Source organism: Lemur catta, chromosome 20, assembly GCF_020740605.2.
Source record: "Lemur catta isolate mLemCat1 chromosome 20, mLemCat1.pri, whole genome shotgun sequence".
NCBI lineage: Eukaryota > Metazoa > Chordata > Mammalia > Primates > Lemuridae > Lemur > Lemur catta.
This window is the reverse complement of record NC_059147.1, coordinates 4,195,079-4,215,078: the sequence shown is the minus strand read 5'-3', so window position 1 is coordinate 4,215,078 and position 20,000 is coordinate 4,195,079. Positions and strand designations below refer to the sequence as shown.

Genomic DNA, 20,000 nt, shown 5'->3' with positions numbered 1-20,000 from the left:
TCATGAATGTCATCACCTTCATTGTGGCCTTGCTGGTGACCCTGAGTTTCTCCTCCATCAGTGCTTCATCCAAAGGCTTGTCATTGTCTTACATCATCCAGGTAACAACTGTGCAAGGCTGGGCCTGGCCTGGAGGCTCTGGCATGGAACATCTCAGGGAGCGGCTTTTGGATGGACATAACCAAAAAAGCCAACTCAAATAGGTTTAACAGTAAAGGGAGCTTAGGAGCTCACATCATTCAAAAGTCAGGCAGTTGTGTGGACTTCAGGCACAACTGGATCATGGCACCTTGCTCTGCCCTCCCCTTGTGATGGCTTCCCTCACAGCCTCTGGGATCCACAGCAGGAAGGAAGCAAGGGGAAGGCCTTTCCTGCCCTCGCCACTGAGCAAAGGCCCTGCGCTTTCTCTGATTGGGTTAATTCAGGCATCCCAGCACTATTCACTGGTTTGACGGGATTGGGATGATTGGTTTAGGCTAATGGATGGAGTCACACAGCGGCTCCGCAGTGGGGGAAGGGAAAAGAAGGCTGGAGAAGAAATCACAATGTCCCTGACAAATAATCACCGACTTTTCTTCTTGGTTGCTTTGTTTTCCTTTCTTTTGAATAATGGCACTGTTGATGAACACGGCACTGTTCTTTACCTAAATTAATGCAGTTACTCTCCCACAACCCTGTGATACTGCCATAGCCCCATTTTGCAGATGAGGAAACTGAGGCCCAGAAAGACTTGCCCAAGATCACGCACCTGTCTTGTGTGAGGGCTGGGATTTGAACTCAGGCCATCCCTCCTGGTTGTCTAAATCTTGTTCCTTGATATATGCCTCAGTTTTCTTTTTGGAAACTTTTCTGATGCAGTCCTTATCCTTGTTGCTCTGAAACTCTAGGGCGATGTATCTGAATGTGAGCCTTTTTTTCATATAGTCTGTTTGATGCTGTGGGTTCTTTTAGATTAAAGTCAAATCTCTCTTTAGCTTGGAAAAATTTATCCTTTTTCTCCTTTATTTTGACAGTTCCTCCTTGTCTCTGTTTTTTCTTCGTGTGACTTATATTGGTTGAATATTGGATTTCTCGCCTCAATTCTCTGTTACTTTTTGTTTCAGAGTTTCCATTTTCTTGTCTTTTTCTCTTTATTCTCAGAATTTTCCTTAGCTTTGGCATTCAGCCATTCTTTTCAATTTTCATATATTCATATATTTAATTTCACAAGCTCTTTCTTATTCTCTGAGTTTTTAGAAAAATTGTTTTTTGCGTGGATGCAATAAATTTTAGTCTCTCTGAGGATATTAATATTAGAGTTTTTTTTTCACCTCTTAAACTCTCTTCTTTGTCTTATATCTGTTTTTATCCAGAGTCAGCTTTTCTTCTTATTTATCAGGTTCTTGTTTTTATCCCACAGGTTTTGTTCGTCTGTCTCTCGATCCATTTGTAGTTAAGCCTGAGGGACCGGGTTGGGTTTTCAGGGTTCCCTCTGCCTTTGCATCTGCCGTGTGGGGTCCCTACAGGTGGGAAGTTTAGTGGCTGCAGGTGGGTTGGTGGGGAGGCTGGCTTCACCTCAAGAGAGCAGCCAGGGAGCGGGCCTTTAGCTCCCAAATGCTGGATTTAAAGGGGTCTTTATCTAGGGCACTATTCTGGGGGGCCCATTCATCCCCCGGTCGTTAGTTCGGTTTCTTTGGAGAATATCGTGTGTGTGTTTGCGTGTGTGTGCGTGTGTGTGTGTGTGTGCATGCGTGCTCCACACCTAAGGATAAAGTGTCCAACTACCGCTGGTTGGAAGAAAGAAGAGGGGCTGAGGGGTAACTGTGTGTGGCGGGAGTAATTGCCACACGCAGACTGTCAATCAGCCTCTTTGTGGCCCCTCCTGGGGCCTCTCTGGGTCCTGAGAGATGGAAGCTCATAAGCCCCACGGCACATTCTCCTTCCATTGCTCTCACCCTCAGTCCGTCTTGCAGAAATCTGTAGGTCTCTCATTCACTGATATTTCTTCTCCACCCCCTTGCTGTTAAAGGTCTATTCTTATTTTTTTTTTTTTAAATAAAAAATTTTTTTTTTTTTTTGAGACAGAGTCTCACTCTTTTGCCCAGGCTAGAGTGCTGTGGCATCAGCCTAGCTCACAGCAACCTCAAACTCCTGGGCTCAAGTGATCCTCCTGCCTCAGCCTCCCGAGAAGCTGGGACTACAGGCATGCGCCATCATGCCCGGCTAATTTTTTTTTTCTATATATATTTTTAGTTGGCCAGATAATTTGTTTCTGTTTCTTTTTTAGTAGAGATGGGGTCTCGCGCTTGCTCAGGCTGGTCTCGAACTCCTGAGCTCGAATGATCCGCCTGCCTCGGCCTCCCAGAGTGCTAGGATTACAGGCGTGAGCCACTGCGCCCAGCCTAAAGGTCTATTGTTTTTTCAAAATTTCTCTGATATCACTTAAATGGTACTTTGGGAAGGGAGAGGAATGAAAATATATTCTCAGTACTCTATCTTAAGTGGAAAAAATGAATTTTCCTTGGATAGGCAGTTTCCCTTATTGATGGATGTTTTAATTTGTCATCTAGTAAAATGTCAAACAGATGATGTTGAGCAGTTTTGCTTAATTGGTCCAAGCAAATCAGCTTTCCCCAGCTAAGGTCATGCTTTTGGTTTTCCAACATTCCTGTGAGGTCGCAGGAGAATTTGCACACTTTGAGATCGGGGGACACTTGTGCTCCAGCTGGCTTTGTGGCTCCGTGGAGCACAACGCCCCCCTCCCCGCCTCCCCCCAGAGAACACGGAATCAAAATGACAGAGCTTCACTCGAGACTAGAGGAGACTCCCTAGACAGATGAGAGATTGGTCTGAAATCCCACAGAGCAGAAAGAGAATGTGAAGTAACGTCATGCAACATTATGGTGGAGGATAGGCACTTACTGGGGCCAGCGCAGTGCTGTGCGGGGGTGCTGGCCCTGGGAGGGCTCCCCAGCCTTTAGGAGCTGATCCTCTTGCGTTTAACAGAACGTGGGGTGCTCTCACAGACGCATACGCAGTGCCCATTCGTTCACTGACTGAATAGCCACTGAGCACCTCCCGCGAGCCAGGAGCCACACTGGTAGCTGTGCCCCAGCGGTGCTCGGTCCGGACAGGTCCCTGCCCGGGTGGAGCTGACGTTCTAGTTGCAACACATAAGGGCCAGGTCTACAGACGACAAGGCTTCGGAAAGTGTTTAAGTGTTCTGAAGAAAAACACTTGGCTAATGTGGCTGTCGGGACGGGACAGCATCCCACCCAACAGTCAGAGGAGGCCTCTGCGGGGAGGTGACTTCGGTCAGGGGCCGGTGTGGCCCGTATTCTAAGAAGGGGTTTCTCAGCCTCAGGGCTATGCACCTTTGGGCTGGACAGTCCCTTCTGCGAGGGCCTGTCCCGTGCACTGTGGCTGGATAGCAGCGCCCCTGCCGCCACCCTGCGTGGCTGACATTCTCATCTTTCCTGAGCTCCCGGCACATCAGCCCGCGGGCCTGCTGGAAGGAAAGCCCCACAAGCACAGGCATCCTGTCTACAGCCTTCGGCCCTGGAAACCAGCGTCCCCACCCGTACCTGGCCTTGTCACCGCTGCTCAGTAAATGACGTTCCTCACTGAATAAGGCTGGCCCTGCCCCTAGCCCACTCAGTGACAGATGCCATGGCTGCCCCGCCCTTCCCGGGCAGGCCAGGTGGCCCTACAGCCAGTCCAAGCCCAGGCAGGGCAGGCTGGAGGTTCGGGGAGCCCCACACCCAGGAGCAGCCTCAGTAGTGACGGAAGAGAGTTGTGTGCACGCCAGCGTCCTTGCCCTGGCAGGGGACAAGGCTGGGGCATGCTCCATGCAGCCTCCGGAGCTCCCCGGGGACTGAGCCTCAGCCGCCCGTCACCCTTCTCCCTGCCTCGCTTCCCACCCCTGCTGTCCCGTGTGGGCTCACCACCGTGTCAGTTTGCCAGCACTGCTGGAACAAGCCTGGTGGCTTAAAATGAGAGAAATTTATTCTCTCACGGTTCTGGAGGTCAGAAGTGCAAAGTCAAGGTGTCAGCAGGGCTATGCCCCTCTGAGGGCTCCCGGAGACTCTGTTCCCTCCCTTGCAGCTCCCGGTGGCTGCTGGTGACCTGCGGCGTTTCTTGTCTTGCGGCTGCCTCACTCCGGTCTCTGCCTCTGCCTTCGCATCCCCTTCTCTGTCTTCCCTCCTGTGTCTCTTACAAGGACGCTGGGTGTCGTACTTAGGGCCCACCCAGCGAATGCGGGATGATCTCAAGATCCCGAATTACACCTGGAAAGACCTTTTTTCCCCGATGAGGGAACAGTCACAGGTTCCAGGGATTTGGGCGTGGACACATCTTTTGAGGGTGGGGGACAGCCTTCAACCTGCCCTCGTACACTACTTGCAGTCACATCTCAGGCTTGGCTTCTGGGGGTCCTGGCCAAAGGTGGGTGACCTCAGCGGGCCACACGGCCCAGTCTGAGCCTTGACATTCTCACGTCCGTAGCAAGCAGATGGGCTTGGTGGTTTTCTGGTCTCTTATGGTGACGGGGTTTTCAGTAGCTTCTTGGCCAAGGGGATGGTGGTGGAGGTTGCTGAGACATGGGACCCCACCAGGTGGCAGCAAGGGGCTGACAGCCAGCGGTTCTGTGGCACCCAGGGAGAATCCCACTGCTCAGAGGCCTGTGACCAAGCGGTGCTGTGGTGGGACGATTCTGACCATCTGGAGGGCCAGGGAGATGTAATTAATTACCATTTGTTTTTAGATACAAAGGAAGTGTTTAAATGCAAAACACCCCAACAGGAATGTCTGTACTTCTGGGCGCTCGGCTGGGCACACAGGCCTGTTTGTATGGTCCTGCATGAGGCGGGGGGCGGGGGGTCAACAGGGGCACCCCCAAGCATGGGCGGGAAACCCTAAGGAGGGAGGGCTCTAACGCGGCTGCCTGTCCCCTTCCACCAGCTCAGCGGGCTGCTCCAGGTCTGCATCCGCACGGGGACGGAGACCCAGGCCAAGCTCAGCTCCGTGGAGCTGCCGAGGGAGCACATCTCGGTAAGGAACGCGGGTGCCGGGGAGGAGGGACAGGTTCGCTGGGCAGGACGTAGGCAAGTGTTTTAGATGTGGGAGGGATCTTTCTAAAAGCCAAAATCAGACCGGTCACTCCTTTTCTTAAAACCCATATTTACAGCCGGGCACAGTGGCTCACACCTGTAATCCCAGCACTCTGGGAGACCGAGGCAGGAGGATCGCTCGAGGTCAGGAGTTCGAGACCAGCCTGAGCAAGAGCGAGACCCTGTCTCTACTAAAAAAAATAGAAAGAAATTATATGGACAACTAAAAATATATATAGAAAAAATTAGCCGGGCATGGTGGCGCACGCCTGTAGTCCCAGCTACTCGGGCGGCTGGGGCAGGAGTATCGCCCGAGCCCAGGAGTTTGAGGTTGCTGTGAGCTAGGCTGACGCCATGGCACTCTAGCCAGGGCAACAGAGTGAGACTCTGCCTCAAAATAAATAAATAAATAAATAAATAAATAAATAAATAAATAAATAAAATAAACCCCCCCCACATTTACAATACAATTTAAAGTCCTTGATGTTGAAAGTGAGGTTCTTTAAAAAAAAAAATTTCCTGAAGGGCAGTTTCCATACGCAGAAAAAGGCAATTCAGTGGCTTAACTTGGTTTCTAAAAATTAATATTTGAGGGAGTAAAGTTGTAAATTAAAAATATAGTCTAATCTTCTTTAAAAACTTTTATATTCAACTTACAAATCTCACTGTTCTTTGAACAGAAGTCTAGCCAGTTAGAGTAATGGCTTTTAAGGGTCTTTGAATAGTGTTTGGTCCCATTTACAAACTCAGTTAAACACTTTAAAACATTTTAAACTGCATTTTAAAATTTAATATATTCAATTTCCTTTTTAAGTACCACAATGATCTAATTTAACAATTTTTTCCGAGTTTATATAAATCTATTAAGTTAAACTTACAAATATAGTGAGCTTTAAGGTCTCACGACAGTTCCAATGCCATATGTAATCAGTAAGCTTTTAACTTAAAATCATGTTTCAATCAATTTTCAAATTATACATTTTAAATTAGAATCACAAGCCCAGATTCTATTAATATTGTGAATACTTGAAACACCAAGTACACAGATTCCTTAAACTGAAAATATTACTGTTACAGTTTTGCTTCTCTTAAATATTTCTGTTCTTAATTCTAAGTCTTCTAGGGGTTAAAAATACTCTCTAAGAAAACAGTTGTTTTCTCACTTGAGGTTGCTTATCAACCAGGGATTTGAGCCGGTCAGCCACCCTGATGGGCACACGGGATCCCTGTGTTCTAGCTGTCAACCGGGACTTCGTAACTCAAGTTTAGGGCTTGGTCCTGTCAAGAAGCTGAGCTGCTCTGCTGCTTAGTCAGACTTTGCATTTCTTGGACTCCTAGGAAACTTCAGTATCTTTTCTGTGTAACTTTAAAGAGACCCCTCAACTCGCCATCCTGCATTCTTAGCATCTTTCTGCTCTAGCACCATGATGATTCTTGAGAATATTGAAATTGTATCTGGTTGAATTCTGCAAATCTCAAGGCTCTGTCACTCAGCTTCAAGGCCACACTGCTGACCCCTGCCCAGGTCCGTGAGGCTGAGCTGTCCTTGCTTGTCCCTCTAGGTCGTCCATCCCTCTGTTCACTGAGCTCCAGCCACGTGACTGTTCTTTCTAGTCCTCGAGTTGCCCAGACTCATTCCAGCCTCAGGGCCTTTGCACTTGGTGTCTCCCCTTTCATGGAAGGCTCTGGACTGTCACCTTCAGCAGCAGGCATCTCCCCACGTGTCAGGTCTCAGCTCCCACGGCACATCCTCACAGTTGCCTCCTTCAGCCCTCAGGCCTCACGCTTTTATGCCTCTTGTCACTGCCCACTGCACAAATCCTATTCTGTGTTCTATTACAATACTCTGTTTCACTGTCTTCATTTCTGAGTTGTTTCTTGTTTATCATTTGACATATGCACTGGAACGTGAGTTCTCTGAGCGCACGGTCCTCGCTGGGCTAGTTCACCACCGTGAACGCCCATACCTAAAACTGTGTGAATGAATATGAATGAATGGAAAAACAAATGACTTAGCCTGTCATTGGTTATTCTCCTTTTCAGACCTGTGTTCCTGAACGCACTCATCCCCTCAGAGTGGGGACCTGTCCCAAGGACTGGCCCCGCCGTGGGGAGATAACCTTCAGAGACTATCGGATGAGATACAGAGACAACACCCCTCTTGTTCTCCAGGGGCTGAACTTGAACATACAAAGTGGGCAGACAGTCGGGATTGTCAGAAGGACAGGCTCTGGTGAGGACAAGCTCTGCGTTTGTTTCTTTCAGGTTGTTTTTTTGAATTTCCCCTGGATGTGCTGGTTAAGCCACACCAGAGAGTGATGTGTGTGTGTGTCAAGAGTGGCTTGACCTTCTCTCAGTTCTCTTTGCCGTAAATCAGGATTCAGGTTGAATGGGTGTGCAGAGGTGGAGCAAACACACAGCAGTTCTTGAACTAATTAAGTGAGAAGCATGCTGGTGAAACAAGGCCCAGAGGATGAGTTGAGTGCTCAGGGCCCCTGCAGGACGGGCAGGTTAACTGCACTGCAGCAGCCCCGTCCCCCACCCCCAGAAATCTCTGTCTGCACCGTCACCCACACATGGACATATGCGTTGCATCAAGACTCCCCTTAATTGAATGCCTGGATATCATGGAAGTACCAACTGATGTTGGATTTGTTGTTCTTGCTCTTACTGTTCCCAGGAAAGCCATCGCTAGGAGCGGCCTTGTTCCTTCCATCTGGTGGAGCCAGCCGATGGCACGATCTCCATTGATGAGGTGGACGTCTGCACCATCGGTTTGGAAGACCTCAGAACCAAGCTGACTGTGATCCCCCAGGATCCTGTCCTGTTTGTAGGTGCAGTAAGGTAGCTGTTTTTGATCATTGTGCATTCCTATTTCTGGAAAGTGAGATCAGACTGACCAAGAAGTCTGTGATGTCCCCAGGACGTGGCACGCCCGGGCTGTGTTTGCGAGGGAAGCAGCTTCCAAGGTGCTCGGAAGCACTGCCGCTGCCTGTTTCTGGGTCAGACCTTGGGAGGAGCCAGGGATGACCTGTATTTAACAAGCGCTTTACTCATGATTAAATAAGCACGATACTTACACACACAGGCTGAGCAGACCGTCCTGCGGCCCTGACTGTGTCTCAGGTTCCCACAGGGTTGGCAGTGGCCGCTGTGGAAAGGACCCCAGCGTGCACGATGATGTAAATGGCTTTCCCGTGACTGCAGCTATCCCCTGGGAAGGGCATTAATTTATTTGCACTGTGGAGTGAACAGAAGCTGTTTCAAGTACAAGAACAGCAGGGTTGGGACTTCTGTGGGGCCCGAGGTCCCGTGTCAAGGCGTAGGGGCAACGCCGCTGTCTCTGCACTGTCGCAGCGCTGTCCCACCGGCTGGCGGGACGTTTGTCCCGTGGAGACCAGATGAAGTCAGGGAGGAACTGTATGGACTGCATTTAGGGTTCGCGGGATGAAAAATACATCTTGCCTCTTGACTCATGCACGCGCACGCTGCCCCCGAGGCGCTCAGCCCTCTGCCGGGCCTGGAGCTGCAGGTGCCCTCTCGCCGCCAGGGCCCAGCGCCGCGGAGCCAGGGGGGTTGCTCGCCCTCCCTCTCCGGCTGCGACTTGGAGTCGGGTCAGACCACTCGGCTGCGCGGGCTGTGGGCGGCCCCACTGTCTTTCTAAGCGTCTGCCTAGCTCAGTGCCGCCCGTGGCAGGGTTTCCCATGGCCCTGCTCGCCTCAGCGGGCCTGCTCCATCGCAGAGCGATGGGTCTTTGGTCTCTCGGGCTGAGCGTGGCTCTCGGAGCGCGGGGCCAGCGTGTGCCCCCGCAGCGCTTCCCAGCGTGCTGCTGAGAACCTGCCCCCATGCGGCCTCCCCGCCTCGGCAATACGGCGCCCTCTCCTCTCCTTCCTTGCAGGTACAACTTGGATCCCTTTGAAAGTCACACCGACGAGATGCTCTGGCAGGTTCTGGAGAGAACGTCCATGAGAGACACAGTAGGTCTCTGGCTGCTCGGACGAGCGTTTCCCAGCACGCTGGCCTAGGTTTGGGTTTGACAAGCACCTGCGCCAGCGCTTGCCCAGGTTTATTTGTGGGCACACCTAAGTCATTGGAATGCAATTGCTAGTTGCTCTTTATTAAAAGCAGCGGAGGAGCTGTGCGGTGGTCCCATCGAGACTCTGCATGCATCACCCTCTGAGACTGGTGCTCTGACCCCAATTTTAAAGATGCAGAAATGAAAGCCGAGGAAAGTAACATGTCCAGGCTCGTGAGTAGCAGAATGGAGACTTGAACCCAAGCTCATCTGGTTCTAGAGCAGATGGAATGCCCTGCTACTCTGCCGATGCCTCGTGTGCTTATCAGACAGATAAACCATAGAAAGACGGGGGAGGGGTGTGTGTGGAATGTTGTGGGGATGGCAAGTATGTCTGGTTTAAGGGGACTGAACCATCTGTGAGAGGGGACCCTGTCTTGTAAGAGCTGTGCCCGGCTGGGTCAGCAGATGAGCATGCCACCTCTGCAGCCCCGGGGGATGCTTTTCCAGGACTTGGAATGAAGGTGAACATCTCCCAAAGCCACTTTGACTCAGCCTGCCGGACAAGCCAGACCTGTCCCGCCCTTTCCTGGTGCCCAGAAAACCCTCCCATGCCCTCTCTAGTTTTTCCTTGGAAATAGCAAGCCTGAAAGCCATTTCCACCTGTCTGCGTGTCCTCTGGAACTGGGCGTGCACCGTTTGTGCTCGTTTGGCGAGTTGTCTGCAAGGTCCTATGAATCATGCTGCGACTCTCAACTGGCAGCGTCCGCCTCCTCCCCAGTCTTTCCTTGGGGCCTGTTTGCAATATTGAAGTGATTGTTGTTTTGCACGTTCTTTTCCACAGTAAAATAAAGCAGGCTGATGAATGCTAGAGAGGGGGGCAATCAATACAGATGATGCAGGACAATTTTATAGATCATCAGCACAAATGTGGCATTTTCTGTGTTTTATAGATAATGAAGCTTCCAGAAAAATTACAGGCAGAAGTCACGGAAAATGGAGAACACTTCTCAGTGGGGGAACGTCAGCTGCTTTGTATGGCCCGAGCGCTTCTCCGTAATTCAAAAGTAAGAAAACAGCACGGAAAATGGATTGGTCAAATTTTGGATGTTTCCTGCAGCGCCTCTCAACCCAGGAGGTAGAGCTGCGCGTTTGTCTTTCAGCAAAGAGAGAGCAATTGAGCCATTTAAAAACCAATCACTTTTTCTTAAGACAAAGTTGTGAGGGATAAAAATTGAAAAATAACAGCCATTTACAGCAGTGGCACCTTCCTCCCGCGGGCTTCCCCCGGGGAGGTCTTGCTTAGGTATTCTCTCTGCTCTCCTAAGTGGTTTGAGTTTGAAAAATCTGCCTCTCATCTTTTTCCCTTCGTCCCAAACAATTCCGAGTCTTGATAAACAATACCCAGGACGCCCGAGGGCATCAGAATGGCAGGATATGTGAAATGTAGAATTTGTAGTTATTTTTCTTAATGACTTAGCCACCCTTGCTTACTGATTTCCGGGAAGGGAGTACTGTTGCTTTAGAGATCCCTTCTCTGAATCCTCACCAAAGGTGCAGCCCATCGTGGATGTTTGCTAGATGCGCTCACGTCAGGGGAAAGGGAACTGGCATGTACTCGGTGCCCACTGTGGCACTTGTCACTGCTACGTGGTTTATGTGCCATCTGCATGTCATGCTCATACCAAGGCACAACCCCCTTTCACATACGGGGGACACAGCCGAGGGGAAGTTAAGTAACGTGGCCAAGGTCAAGCAGAGCTAGGGGCTGTGTGTTAGTCAGTTTGTGTTGCTGTGAAGGAAACGCCCGAGGCTGGGTAATTTACAAAGAAAAGAGGTTTACTTGGCTCACGGTTCTGCTTGCTGTCCAAGAAGCTTCAACCAGCATCTGCTTCTGGTGAGAGTTTCAGGGAACTTCCAATCCAGCTGGCAGGCGAAGAGGGAGCAGGTGTCACACGGTGTGAGGAGGGGCCAGAGGGGTGTGGTGGCGCCAGGCTCCTCTAAACTGCAGCTTCGCGTGAGCTGATAAAGGCAGAGCTCACTGGCTACCGCAAGGATGGCACCAGGCCGTTCATGAGGGACCCACCTCCGTGACCCAAACACCCACCTCCAACACTGGGGGTCACATTTCAACATGACATGAGGAGGGGGCCAAACATCCAAACCGCATCAGGCTAAGTTCAAGGGTTCCGATTTCCAAAATCAAATCAGCCCTGTGACAGGCAGAGCAATACCCTCCCCCAAGCCTCCCATGCCAGATGTCCACGTCCTTCCTGATAACAGGACCTGTGAATGCCTTGCCTCACGTGGCCGCAGGGCCTCGCAGATGTGGGTAGGGATCTGGAGATGGGGGTGGTCCTGGGGTCTGGGCGAGCCTCGTGCACCCACCTGGGTCTTTAGAAGAAGGAGGCTGAAGAGTCAAAGAGAAAGAAGGAGAGGTAATGCCAGGAAGGGGCCATGGCCAAGGAATGCAGGCGGCCTCTGGAAAAGGCAAGGAAATGGTTTCTTCCCCAGAGCCTGCAAGAGCAAGGCAGCCCTGACAACGCCTGCATTTTAGGACTTCTGACCTAGAACTGTAAGATAATAAATTTGCACTGTTAAGTCTCTAAGTTTGTGGTAATTTGTTATCGCAGCAACAGGAAATGAGATAAGTATTGTTATTATGCCTCATACCAACTCACGTTAGCACAGTGGGTAGAGCCTGTGCGGTTTCTTCCTGCCAGTTTGCAGGGTTAGAACAGCCCACTTAAGAGGGGGAGTAAAGGGTGTACAACCACGTCCCCCAGCAAATCCCTCTGAGAAAGATGGCGGTGATGTCATGTGACTTTTATTTTGCTCTTCTTTTTGTAACTTTTTGAGATGGATGCTTAGCTCCCTAATTTTCAGCTCCTCCTCTTCCTCCTCCTTTTCTTTTAATAAATAGAACCAAGAGGATAAATGTCCCTCTGTGACTTTCACAACATTCCTTCCTCGACAGATCATTCTCCTTGACGAAGCCACCTCCTCGGTGGACTCCAGGACAGACACGCTTGTCCAGGGCTGCATCAAGGCTGCCTTCAGAGGCTGCACAGTGCTGCCCACCCACCGCCTACACACGGTGCTCGGCTGCGACCGCGTCCTGGTCACGGGGAGCGGGAAGGTGCGGGAAGCTGCCGTGGGCATCACCTCCCCGGAGGCTGCAGTGGTCTGGGATTCATGCTGCTTGGATATTTTTTGGCAATTTCCGTTCTTCCTCTCTGACTTACAGGTGATTGAGTTTGACAAGCCCGAAGTCCTTGCGGAGAAGCCAGGTTCGGCATTTGCCATGCTACTAGCGGCAGAAGCAGGATTGCCAAGGTCCCTGCGGCTGGCTTTGGAGGAGCAGGAGGCTGTGTGAGATGAGTGGGCTGAGTCGCAGGAGGAGGGGCTGTCATCTCAGCAGGCAACCCTGGTCCCCAGGCCCGCCCTCCCGTGGAGTCCAGGCTGAGCTGGGGCCGAGGTTGTGTCCCCTGCCTCCCCCCACTGTGCCACCTCACCTCACTTGGTGGGCGTGGCATTGGTTCTGGGTGGTGAACAGAGGCCGATGAAGCTCGTGGATTAAAAAACTGCCCTTCGCCTCCTAAAACCCCAAGGGTCCCTCCTGTGTCCCAACCAATGCCACCTCAGTGCCTGGGAATGGAAACATTGTGACTCTTAGTTAGAAACCAGTCACAGGAAACAGAATGGGCAATGCCCAAGGATGGAGTTTGCAAAGGTTTCCTTGTCTGTTAGAAGGGAAAAGAGCAGAATGTTCTTCCCGTTTAACTCCCGCCCACTTGTATCTTGACTGTGTGACACGTGGTAACTGCAGAGATCTGTGGTGTGAAAGATTGACTGCCGTGTTTGGCCAAAACATTACTTTTAAAAATCATATTGTATATTCCAATTGATCTATTAGAGTAACCAGGAAAACAAAATGCTGGAGTTTCTCTGTAAGTGACATTTTTATATCTCCTTTATTGGTCATTAAAATGCAGCAGGAAATTAAACTACCCTGAAATGTTGCCTTGCGATTATTTTACTGAAGATATTCCAACCTCTGCACTGTTTCCTCTCAGAGACCCTGGTCGCCTTCTCCCTTGACTCAGCAGTAAACTTTCCCAACCGCTTCCCACGTGCAAGGCTTCCTCCTGCCCTCAAGCTCTGCCCTGGCAGATGCAGGAAAGGTGCAGTCCCAGGAGCCCCAGGAGTGAGTGCCGCTAATTCATGGCGACATTTGAGAAAAAAAAAAAAAAAAAAGAAAGTCCGCTGGTCTCTTGTGCCGTTTGCCAGGGGCACACCAGCACTTCCGGCTGTCCCCATTCCTCAGGCTCGAAGCCCCGTGGTGTTTCCAGTGAGGCGTCCTGGCCTTACTTTCCGGCTCTAGACAGAGCCCGGGGCAGCGTGGTCAGTGATGCTTCCATCCCACGTCCCCCACCTCGCTCCCCCTCCCCCGGGCCCTCCCAGACGTGGGGAAGCCAGTGCCTGGCCCACAGGAGCACTCACGAAACACTGTGGCGTGCGGGAAGGACACATCTGAGGGACTCACTCGGACACAGCTGTGGATGGAGCCTTTGCATGTTAAGGGCTAGTTCTGGAGAGGCTGAGATTTCCGGCAGACAAGCCAACAGCCAGCATCTCAAGGGCTGGGCTTGTGGGGTTTGCTGCCAACCTGTGATTGTCCAGCTGTCCCCTGGCCGGGTCTGGGCAGGTGCTGCCGGACCAGAGGCGAGGCAAGCACACCTGGCCTCAGGTGGAGCTCCAGGCTGGCGAGTGTGTTAAAGCCCTGGCTCAGGCAGCTCGATGGTGATCCTGTCATCAGCAGAGGGTGCACACTGAGAAGAACGTGGCTGCAAAGGACACGAGCCAGGGAGATCCTTCCAAGGGCAGCTCTGTGCCAAGTTTGCATCTCTTGGTGAAGGGACACGGGGTGTCTTTACATGATCTGAAAAGGACCCCATGGTGTGTGACCCTGATCTGGGTCTTCAAAGCCACATCCACATGGCTCCGGAGCAGCTGTGCAGGCAGAGTGCGGTCACCACGTCGACAGTCATCACCGATGACTCCCCCGATACGGCAGCCAGCTCTGGCAGTCCCTGCCAGCCGTGGGAATCCGTGCCAGCCGAGCAGTGCGTGGGGGGACGATGCTTCATCTTCTACCAACTTGGCACCAGCCAGCCAATCAGCCTGTGACTTCCAGAAGCTGTTTAGTGCGGGCAGGGGTTAAATGACAGTGATCCCCGTTACTCATTCGGATGCACTGAAAGATGAATCACCTCCTACGACTCCTTTTCTGCCCACTCCCTCCTTGGCTGGCACTGGCAGGAGAGAATACTGGCATTGAGCCTGACATCTGCCGAGACCTGCCGTGTACCAGGCACCGTGATAAGCATTTTTCCGTGAATTATTCCACTGAATCCTCATCTCACCCCGTGAGATGGAAACTGGGGCTTGCTGAGGTTAGTGACTCAGCTATGCACGCACAGGAAGGAGGGACAGAGACAGGATTTGAGCCCCAAACCGTGTGACTCTAAGGGTGCTGCCCCTAACCCCTGCACAATAGAGCCCCTCCTGCCCTTTCCCCGTGGCCTGTTGCAGGGACAGTGATGGCCGTCAGCATCGTACATGAGGGAGAGTGGCGGCTGGCGGGGGGCTGAGTGCATGTGCCGTGACGCGGAGCAGTGTCAGCAAACCCCTCCCCCACTCCCACCGCAGCCGTCCCTGCAGTGTCAGCCAGGGAGAGGTGACGCGAATAACAACAGCCACTTGGCCAGCATTCCTCAAACACAGGCCTAGTTAATCAAGTGCTCACTGTATCCCTGCGGGGTAGGTACCAGCCGTGATCTGGGTATCTGTGTGCCCCCAAATTCATATGCTGAAACTGAGTCATCAGCGTAGTAGTAGTAAGAGGTGGGGTCGTTAGGAGGTGATCAGGTCACCGGTACTATGGGTGGAGCCCGCATGAATGGGATTAGTGCCCTTATAAATAGGCTTGGGGGAGCTTGTTCACCCTTCCCGCCATGTAGGACACGTAGCAGCCGCCATCTACCAGCAGTGGGTCCTCACCAGACACCAAATCTGTTGGCACCTTGATCTTGGACTTCCCAGCCTCCAGAACTGGGAGCAATAAATTTCTGTAGTTTATAAATTACTCAGTCACATATTTTTGTTATATCAGCCCAGACAGACTAAAACAGTACCAGTGTTATCCCTATGTTACTGCTGAGGAAACTGAGGCACTGAGGAAGTAATGTGACCAAGGTCACCCTGCTGGTGAGGTTTGCGTCCGGGCGGCTGGCTCTGGAACGCCGGGCCACACTGCCGGAAACCTGAGACTCTCCTAGTCGGGAAGAACGGAGTTGAGGACTGGAAGGTTGTAAAGGGTCGGGGTAGATTCAGTCGTGCGTCAGTAACAAATGACCCGAGACCTCGGTGGCTTATTTCTTGTCCATGTGACACGTCCATCACAGGTGAGCCATGGCTGTGCTTTTTATCCTCTTTACTCTGTGACCCAGGCTGACAGAGAACATCACCGGTCTTGTGGCAGAGAGCAGACGGACGTGGCAAGCAGATGTGACACTGCCCCTTTCACCCACATTTCAGGGGCAAACAGGTGACATGGCCACTCCTGAGTTCAACAGGGTGGCTGGTGGCTGTGGTGTGAACTCCCCTGCAGGGAGGGGCACCCCAAGGCACGAGGGCCAAGCTTATTTCTTCAGTAAGTTATATCGTCTTCCCTTTGGGAGGGGCGAATATTTTTGAACACTACTACAACCTGCCATAGCCTGGGTTTGGGTCTTGGTTCTGCCACTGATCAGCTGTGTGATCTGGGGAAAGTAGTTTGCCTTCTCTGAGCCTCTACTCTGTAAAATTTGGGGTTCGAACTGAGTCTTTTTTCATCCTGATTTTCCATATAGGGGAAACAAAAAGAAAATACAAAAAGTTTCTAGAGTACTAACAGTGGAATATAGGTGTTCAGAGGGAATTATAGTGCCTTCTAAATGTAGTTAAACATTTTCTTAAATGTTAAATTTGTAAAATAAGTTGAACAAAGTTTAACCGAATTTGGCGCCTTCCCCTAGTGTCAACTTTGATGCTCATTAGGAAATAAGAAATTCTTTGAAATTTCATTCTTATCTATTTTGGTGCCCTGGCTTTGCTGTGCTCTGACTCCGTTTGCCTGTTGGCAGAGCTTATGCTTGATGTTATGAATTAGAACCTCTTGAATATCCTTTGTTAGATGCCAACGGAGAATGGAATAAGCCACTTACAAGTACGGTCATTATAAATGAGTGACAATTGGCCTGTGACATGTTTCGGAGTCAATTGTGCCCTGAAGCTAAGTCTGAGGAGAGATGGCCTAGAACAAGTGTGGGCCCACAACAGCCCATGGGCCAAACCCAATCTTACACCCGTTTTTGTAAATAAAGTTTTATTGGAATGCAACCATACTCATTCGTTAGTGCATTACCCAAGACCGTTCTCACATTCCAACAGCAGAGTTAAGGGATTGTGACCAAATGTATGTCCTCAAAGCCCAAAATATTTACTGTCTTGTCCCTGTACAGAAAAAGTTTGCTGGCTCCTGGTCGCAGGTGTTGGCCTGTGCCAGGATTCCCGTGCGAGGGAGTCTGCCGGCTGTGGGGGGGTTCTGGAGGGCACTCCCTCCACTGCCTGGCTGCACATGACGTCGCAAGCTGTCATCGCACGGCCATGGAGCAAGTGGACATGTGGATGCAGCACCGGTGCTTGCTTGTGACACTGAGGTGCTGGTTCAGCAGCCCCAAAGTCACCCTACCTCTTGTCTCGCTGAGACAGGACACACTGGCCTCATCATTTAAGCTGGCTTGAGTTGGGCTTGCTGCCACTTACAGCCAAAAGCATCATAAATGATGCAGAAGACCTGCGCTATCCTCATTCCTGGGAGATCTGACCCTCCCTGCAGAAAAGAGAACCTCAGTCTCCACCCTGGGAGTTACACCCACTTCCTCCACCTTCCACGTGGCCCAAACCGGCACTAATTCACCTCCAAGTAAGGGGAAGTTTCCAGTTCTCTCTCCTCGGAGCTTTATGCCATTTATGAATACAATACTCCCTTCTCCTTCCCTTCCTACTGCCCAAGTTCACAGAAACTCAGAAAGCTCACAGATTTTCTTCTTGCTATTCAAGTGAACGGATCTGAAATTGGCATGGCATTGTTGGTAAAAATGTGAAATGTTCTCTGCTGAGAGCTAGAATCACTCTGGTCAGTACAGCATGATTTGAAATGAATTGAAAAATGCAGGGGGTCAGTTTGGGGTCGGATGGACGATCAAAGAAATCACTTTTCTTTTGGCCCCGCGTAGGAGGTCACCTCTGGGTGAAGCCAAATCAAGCACTAACGGCTTCAAATAAATGCTGATGTCCATGGAGAGGCCCTGCCTGACTTCATGACGTGCATGTTCGTGGCTTCTGATGAAAGCTTTCCCTCGGGTGAGACCCCCGTTCACGGGCCAGACCACGTCAGCCCCTCCTGTTTTAGCACAAAACACAGCAGCAGCCAGGCTGGTCTTTAGCCCCAGCTCCGGGCCTCCCCCACCTGGCAAAAATCACACCCAAAGAAACCTTAGCTTGCTTTGTGGCAATTGCTCTACATTGCTTTACGTTTTTTTATTATGGTAAAATATACACTATATTTATATTTGATGCCACTGAAATGGTTAAAATGGTAAAATATGCACAACATGGAACTTAGCATTTTAACCATTTTAAGTGTATAGTTCAGTGGCACTAAGTGCATTCGCATTGTCATGCAACCATCTCCACCACGCACCTCCAGACATTTTTCTTCCTCCCAAACTGAAACTCTGCAGCCATGAAACTCCCTGTTCCCGCTCCCCCTGTCCCAGCAACCACCATTCTCCTCGCTTCTTTGTGAACTTGACTGCTGGAGGTACCTGGGCTAAGTGGAACCGTGCGGTATTTGTCCTTTTGTGTCCGGCTTGTTCCAGTTAGCACAACGTCTTCAAGGTTCATCCATGTTGCAGATATATCAGAATTTATTAATAATTCCATTTTAAAGCCATCCTAATAAGTGAGAAATGGAGTCTCATTGTGGTTCGATCTGTATTTCTCTGATGATTAGTGGTGGTGGGGTCTTCTCATGTGCTTGTTGGCCTTGCACTTCTTTTAAAGAGAAATACACACAGCTCATCTTGCAGGGTTCCTTCTTGAATATCGCATTCTTGAATGAATATTCTCACTGTGTCAATATGGACAGCAGCTTAGAGGCCATAATTATTAGCTATGGGCTAAGCACCTGGCATATATCAGATATTAAACCTTTAAAACAACTCATGAGGTAAGAATGATTCTTCCTGTTTGCTCAGGGAGCTTGTGCACCTTCCCAAGGTTACCCAGATGGTAGTGGAGGAAACGGGATTCTCAGCCCAGAGCGGACCTCTCAGTTCAGTCTTCACTTTCCAGATTAGGCAACTGAGGTCTGGAAAGCCTAAAGCTGGTCCACGTTCATCCAAAGAGTGGTAGGAGGAGGATTAGGATCCTGAGTGCTGATTTAGGGCTGCGTCCAGGACACTGCATCACACCAGAGCGTTCTCCCAAGGCAGTAAAAGTAGGAGTTCTCCCTGCCCCCAGCAGCTGATCGTATCACTGGGGAAGTGACCGAAAGGTACCAAAGCACCCTCAGCGAAACACCAGAGGGTGGCGTGGGAGGGCGGCGGTGAGCCCGTCCGTTCACTCTCTCATTCATTTGTTCAGTCATTCAGCATCTCGCCTGGTCCTTCACTCTTCTGTCTTTCCTTCTATTGGAAAAGGAGGGCGAGTGAAGGTTGGAAGAAGCGAGAGTGATTCTGGAGACGGCCAGTGGTCCTCGTGGGACAAGTCTGGCCAGGACGGCGGCAAGGACGGGAAAGGCTCCTGCGGGGAGGGCAGCCGCACAGAGAGCTGGCAGAGAGGCGGGCCTGGCCGGCCGCTGCCCAGCTGGGGTGAGGACCGCTGGGAAAACTGTCAGCTACTCCCCTGTCTGCATCTCCACGCACAATTGGTGACCACCAACAGCTTGGATACAATCGGTGACGAGACAACACTTTGCTGTAGAAACAATTAGGGTGGGCGCTTGGGAAGAGCCCATTAGCAACGAAGGGAGTACGGCCAAAGGAACGGGGGCCCGACAATTCCCCTGCAGCAGAGCCAGCTAAGTTACAGGCAGAGAAATGGGGCTGGTTCCGCCACATCACCCCCGGGACAGGATGGACATCCTGAGGGCAAGCACTGCAGGTGACACGCAGGGGTCACGCCTGCCAGTCCGCAGTGATGCTCTCGGGCCTCGCCAGAGGGAAGCTCTTGTCTGGGCATGTGGTGGAAAAGACAGGAAAGCCAATGTCCCTCTGGTGCATCTGTTTAAATTATTTACCTCTTTGCTTCTGCAACTGGTAAATCAAAGATCATCTACATTGTGGGATCATGTAGGAAACGATGAGGCCGCTCTGTGCAGAGAGCACATTTGGCTTGGCAACCAGAAGGGTTCTTTGGTAAGTGGTCACAATGTCGCCACCATCCTAATCAAATTCCTCAGTTTTCTCTGATGTGGGGATTTTGGAGCCAAGTGGCCCCACTCTAAGCCAAGGCAGCATGTTCATATCTGGACTGAAAAACTGGAGGACAGGGCAGTGCGCAGTAGAGCAAAAGGCACGCGCTCCGGGGCTCCAGTGAACCCCGTCCCTCGGTGCCCTGTGCACGTCCCTCCGGCTGCTGGGAAGTTTCAGGATGCTTCTGCTGCCAGTGGTCAGGACCTTCGCCTCCTCTTGCCAGGACTGCCTAGGGCTGCTGGAGCTGGAGTGCCGTCACCCAAGGACAGGCAGAGGGGCTTCAAATTCACATTCCTGCAGGTCAGCTTGGAGCTG

General features: G+C 51.1%; 1 protein-coding gene across 1 annotated transcript in view; it reads left to right on the top strand.

Annotated features, from left to right (window-relative positions):
- LOC123625485 (ATP-binding cassette sub-family C member 12-like) overlaps positions 1-14,292 on the top strand; it is a 27,996-nt gene extending 13,704 nt beyond the window's left edge. Inside the window, 10 exon segments of the mRNA XM_045534044.1 lie at positions 1-101; positions 4,939-5,028; positions 7,131-7,320; positions 7,768-7,796; positions 7,798-7,917; positions 10,056-10,169; positions 12,080-12,241; positions 12,350-12,474; positions 13,786-13,905; positions 14,091-14,292. The exon segment at positions 1-101 is cut by the window's left edge and continues 86 nt beyond it. Coding sequence (XP_045390000.1) covers positions 1-101; positions 4,939-5,028; positions 7,131-7,320; positions 7,768-7,796; positions 7,798-7,917; positions 10,056-10,169; positions 12,080-12,241; positions 12,350-12,474; positions 13,786-13,905; positions 14,091-14,292 — 1,253 coding nt within the window.
- Positions 14,293-20,000: the final 5,708 nt, after the last annotated feature.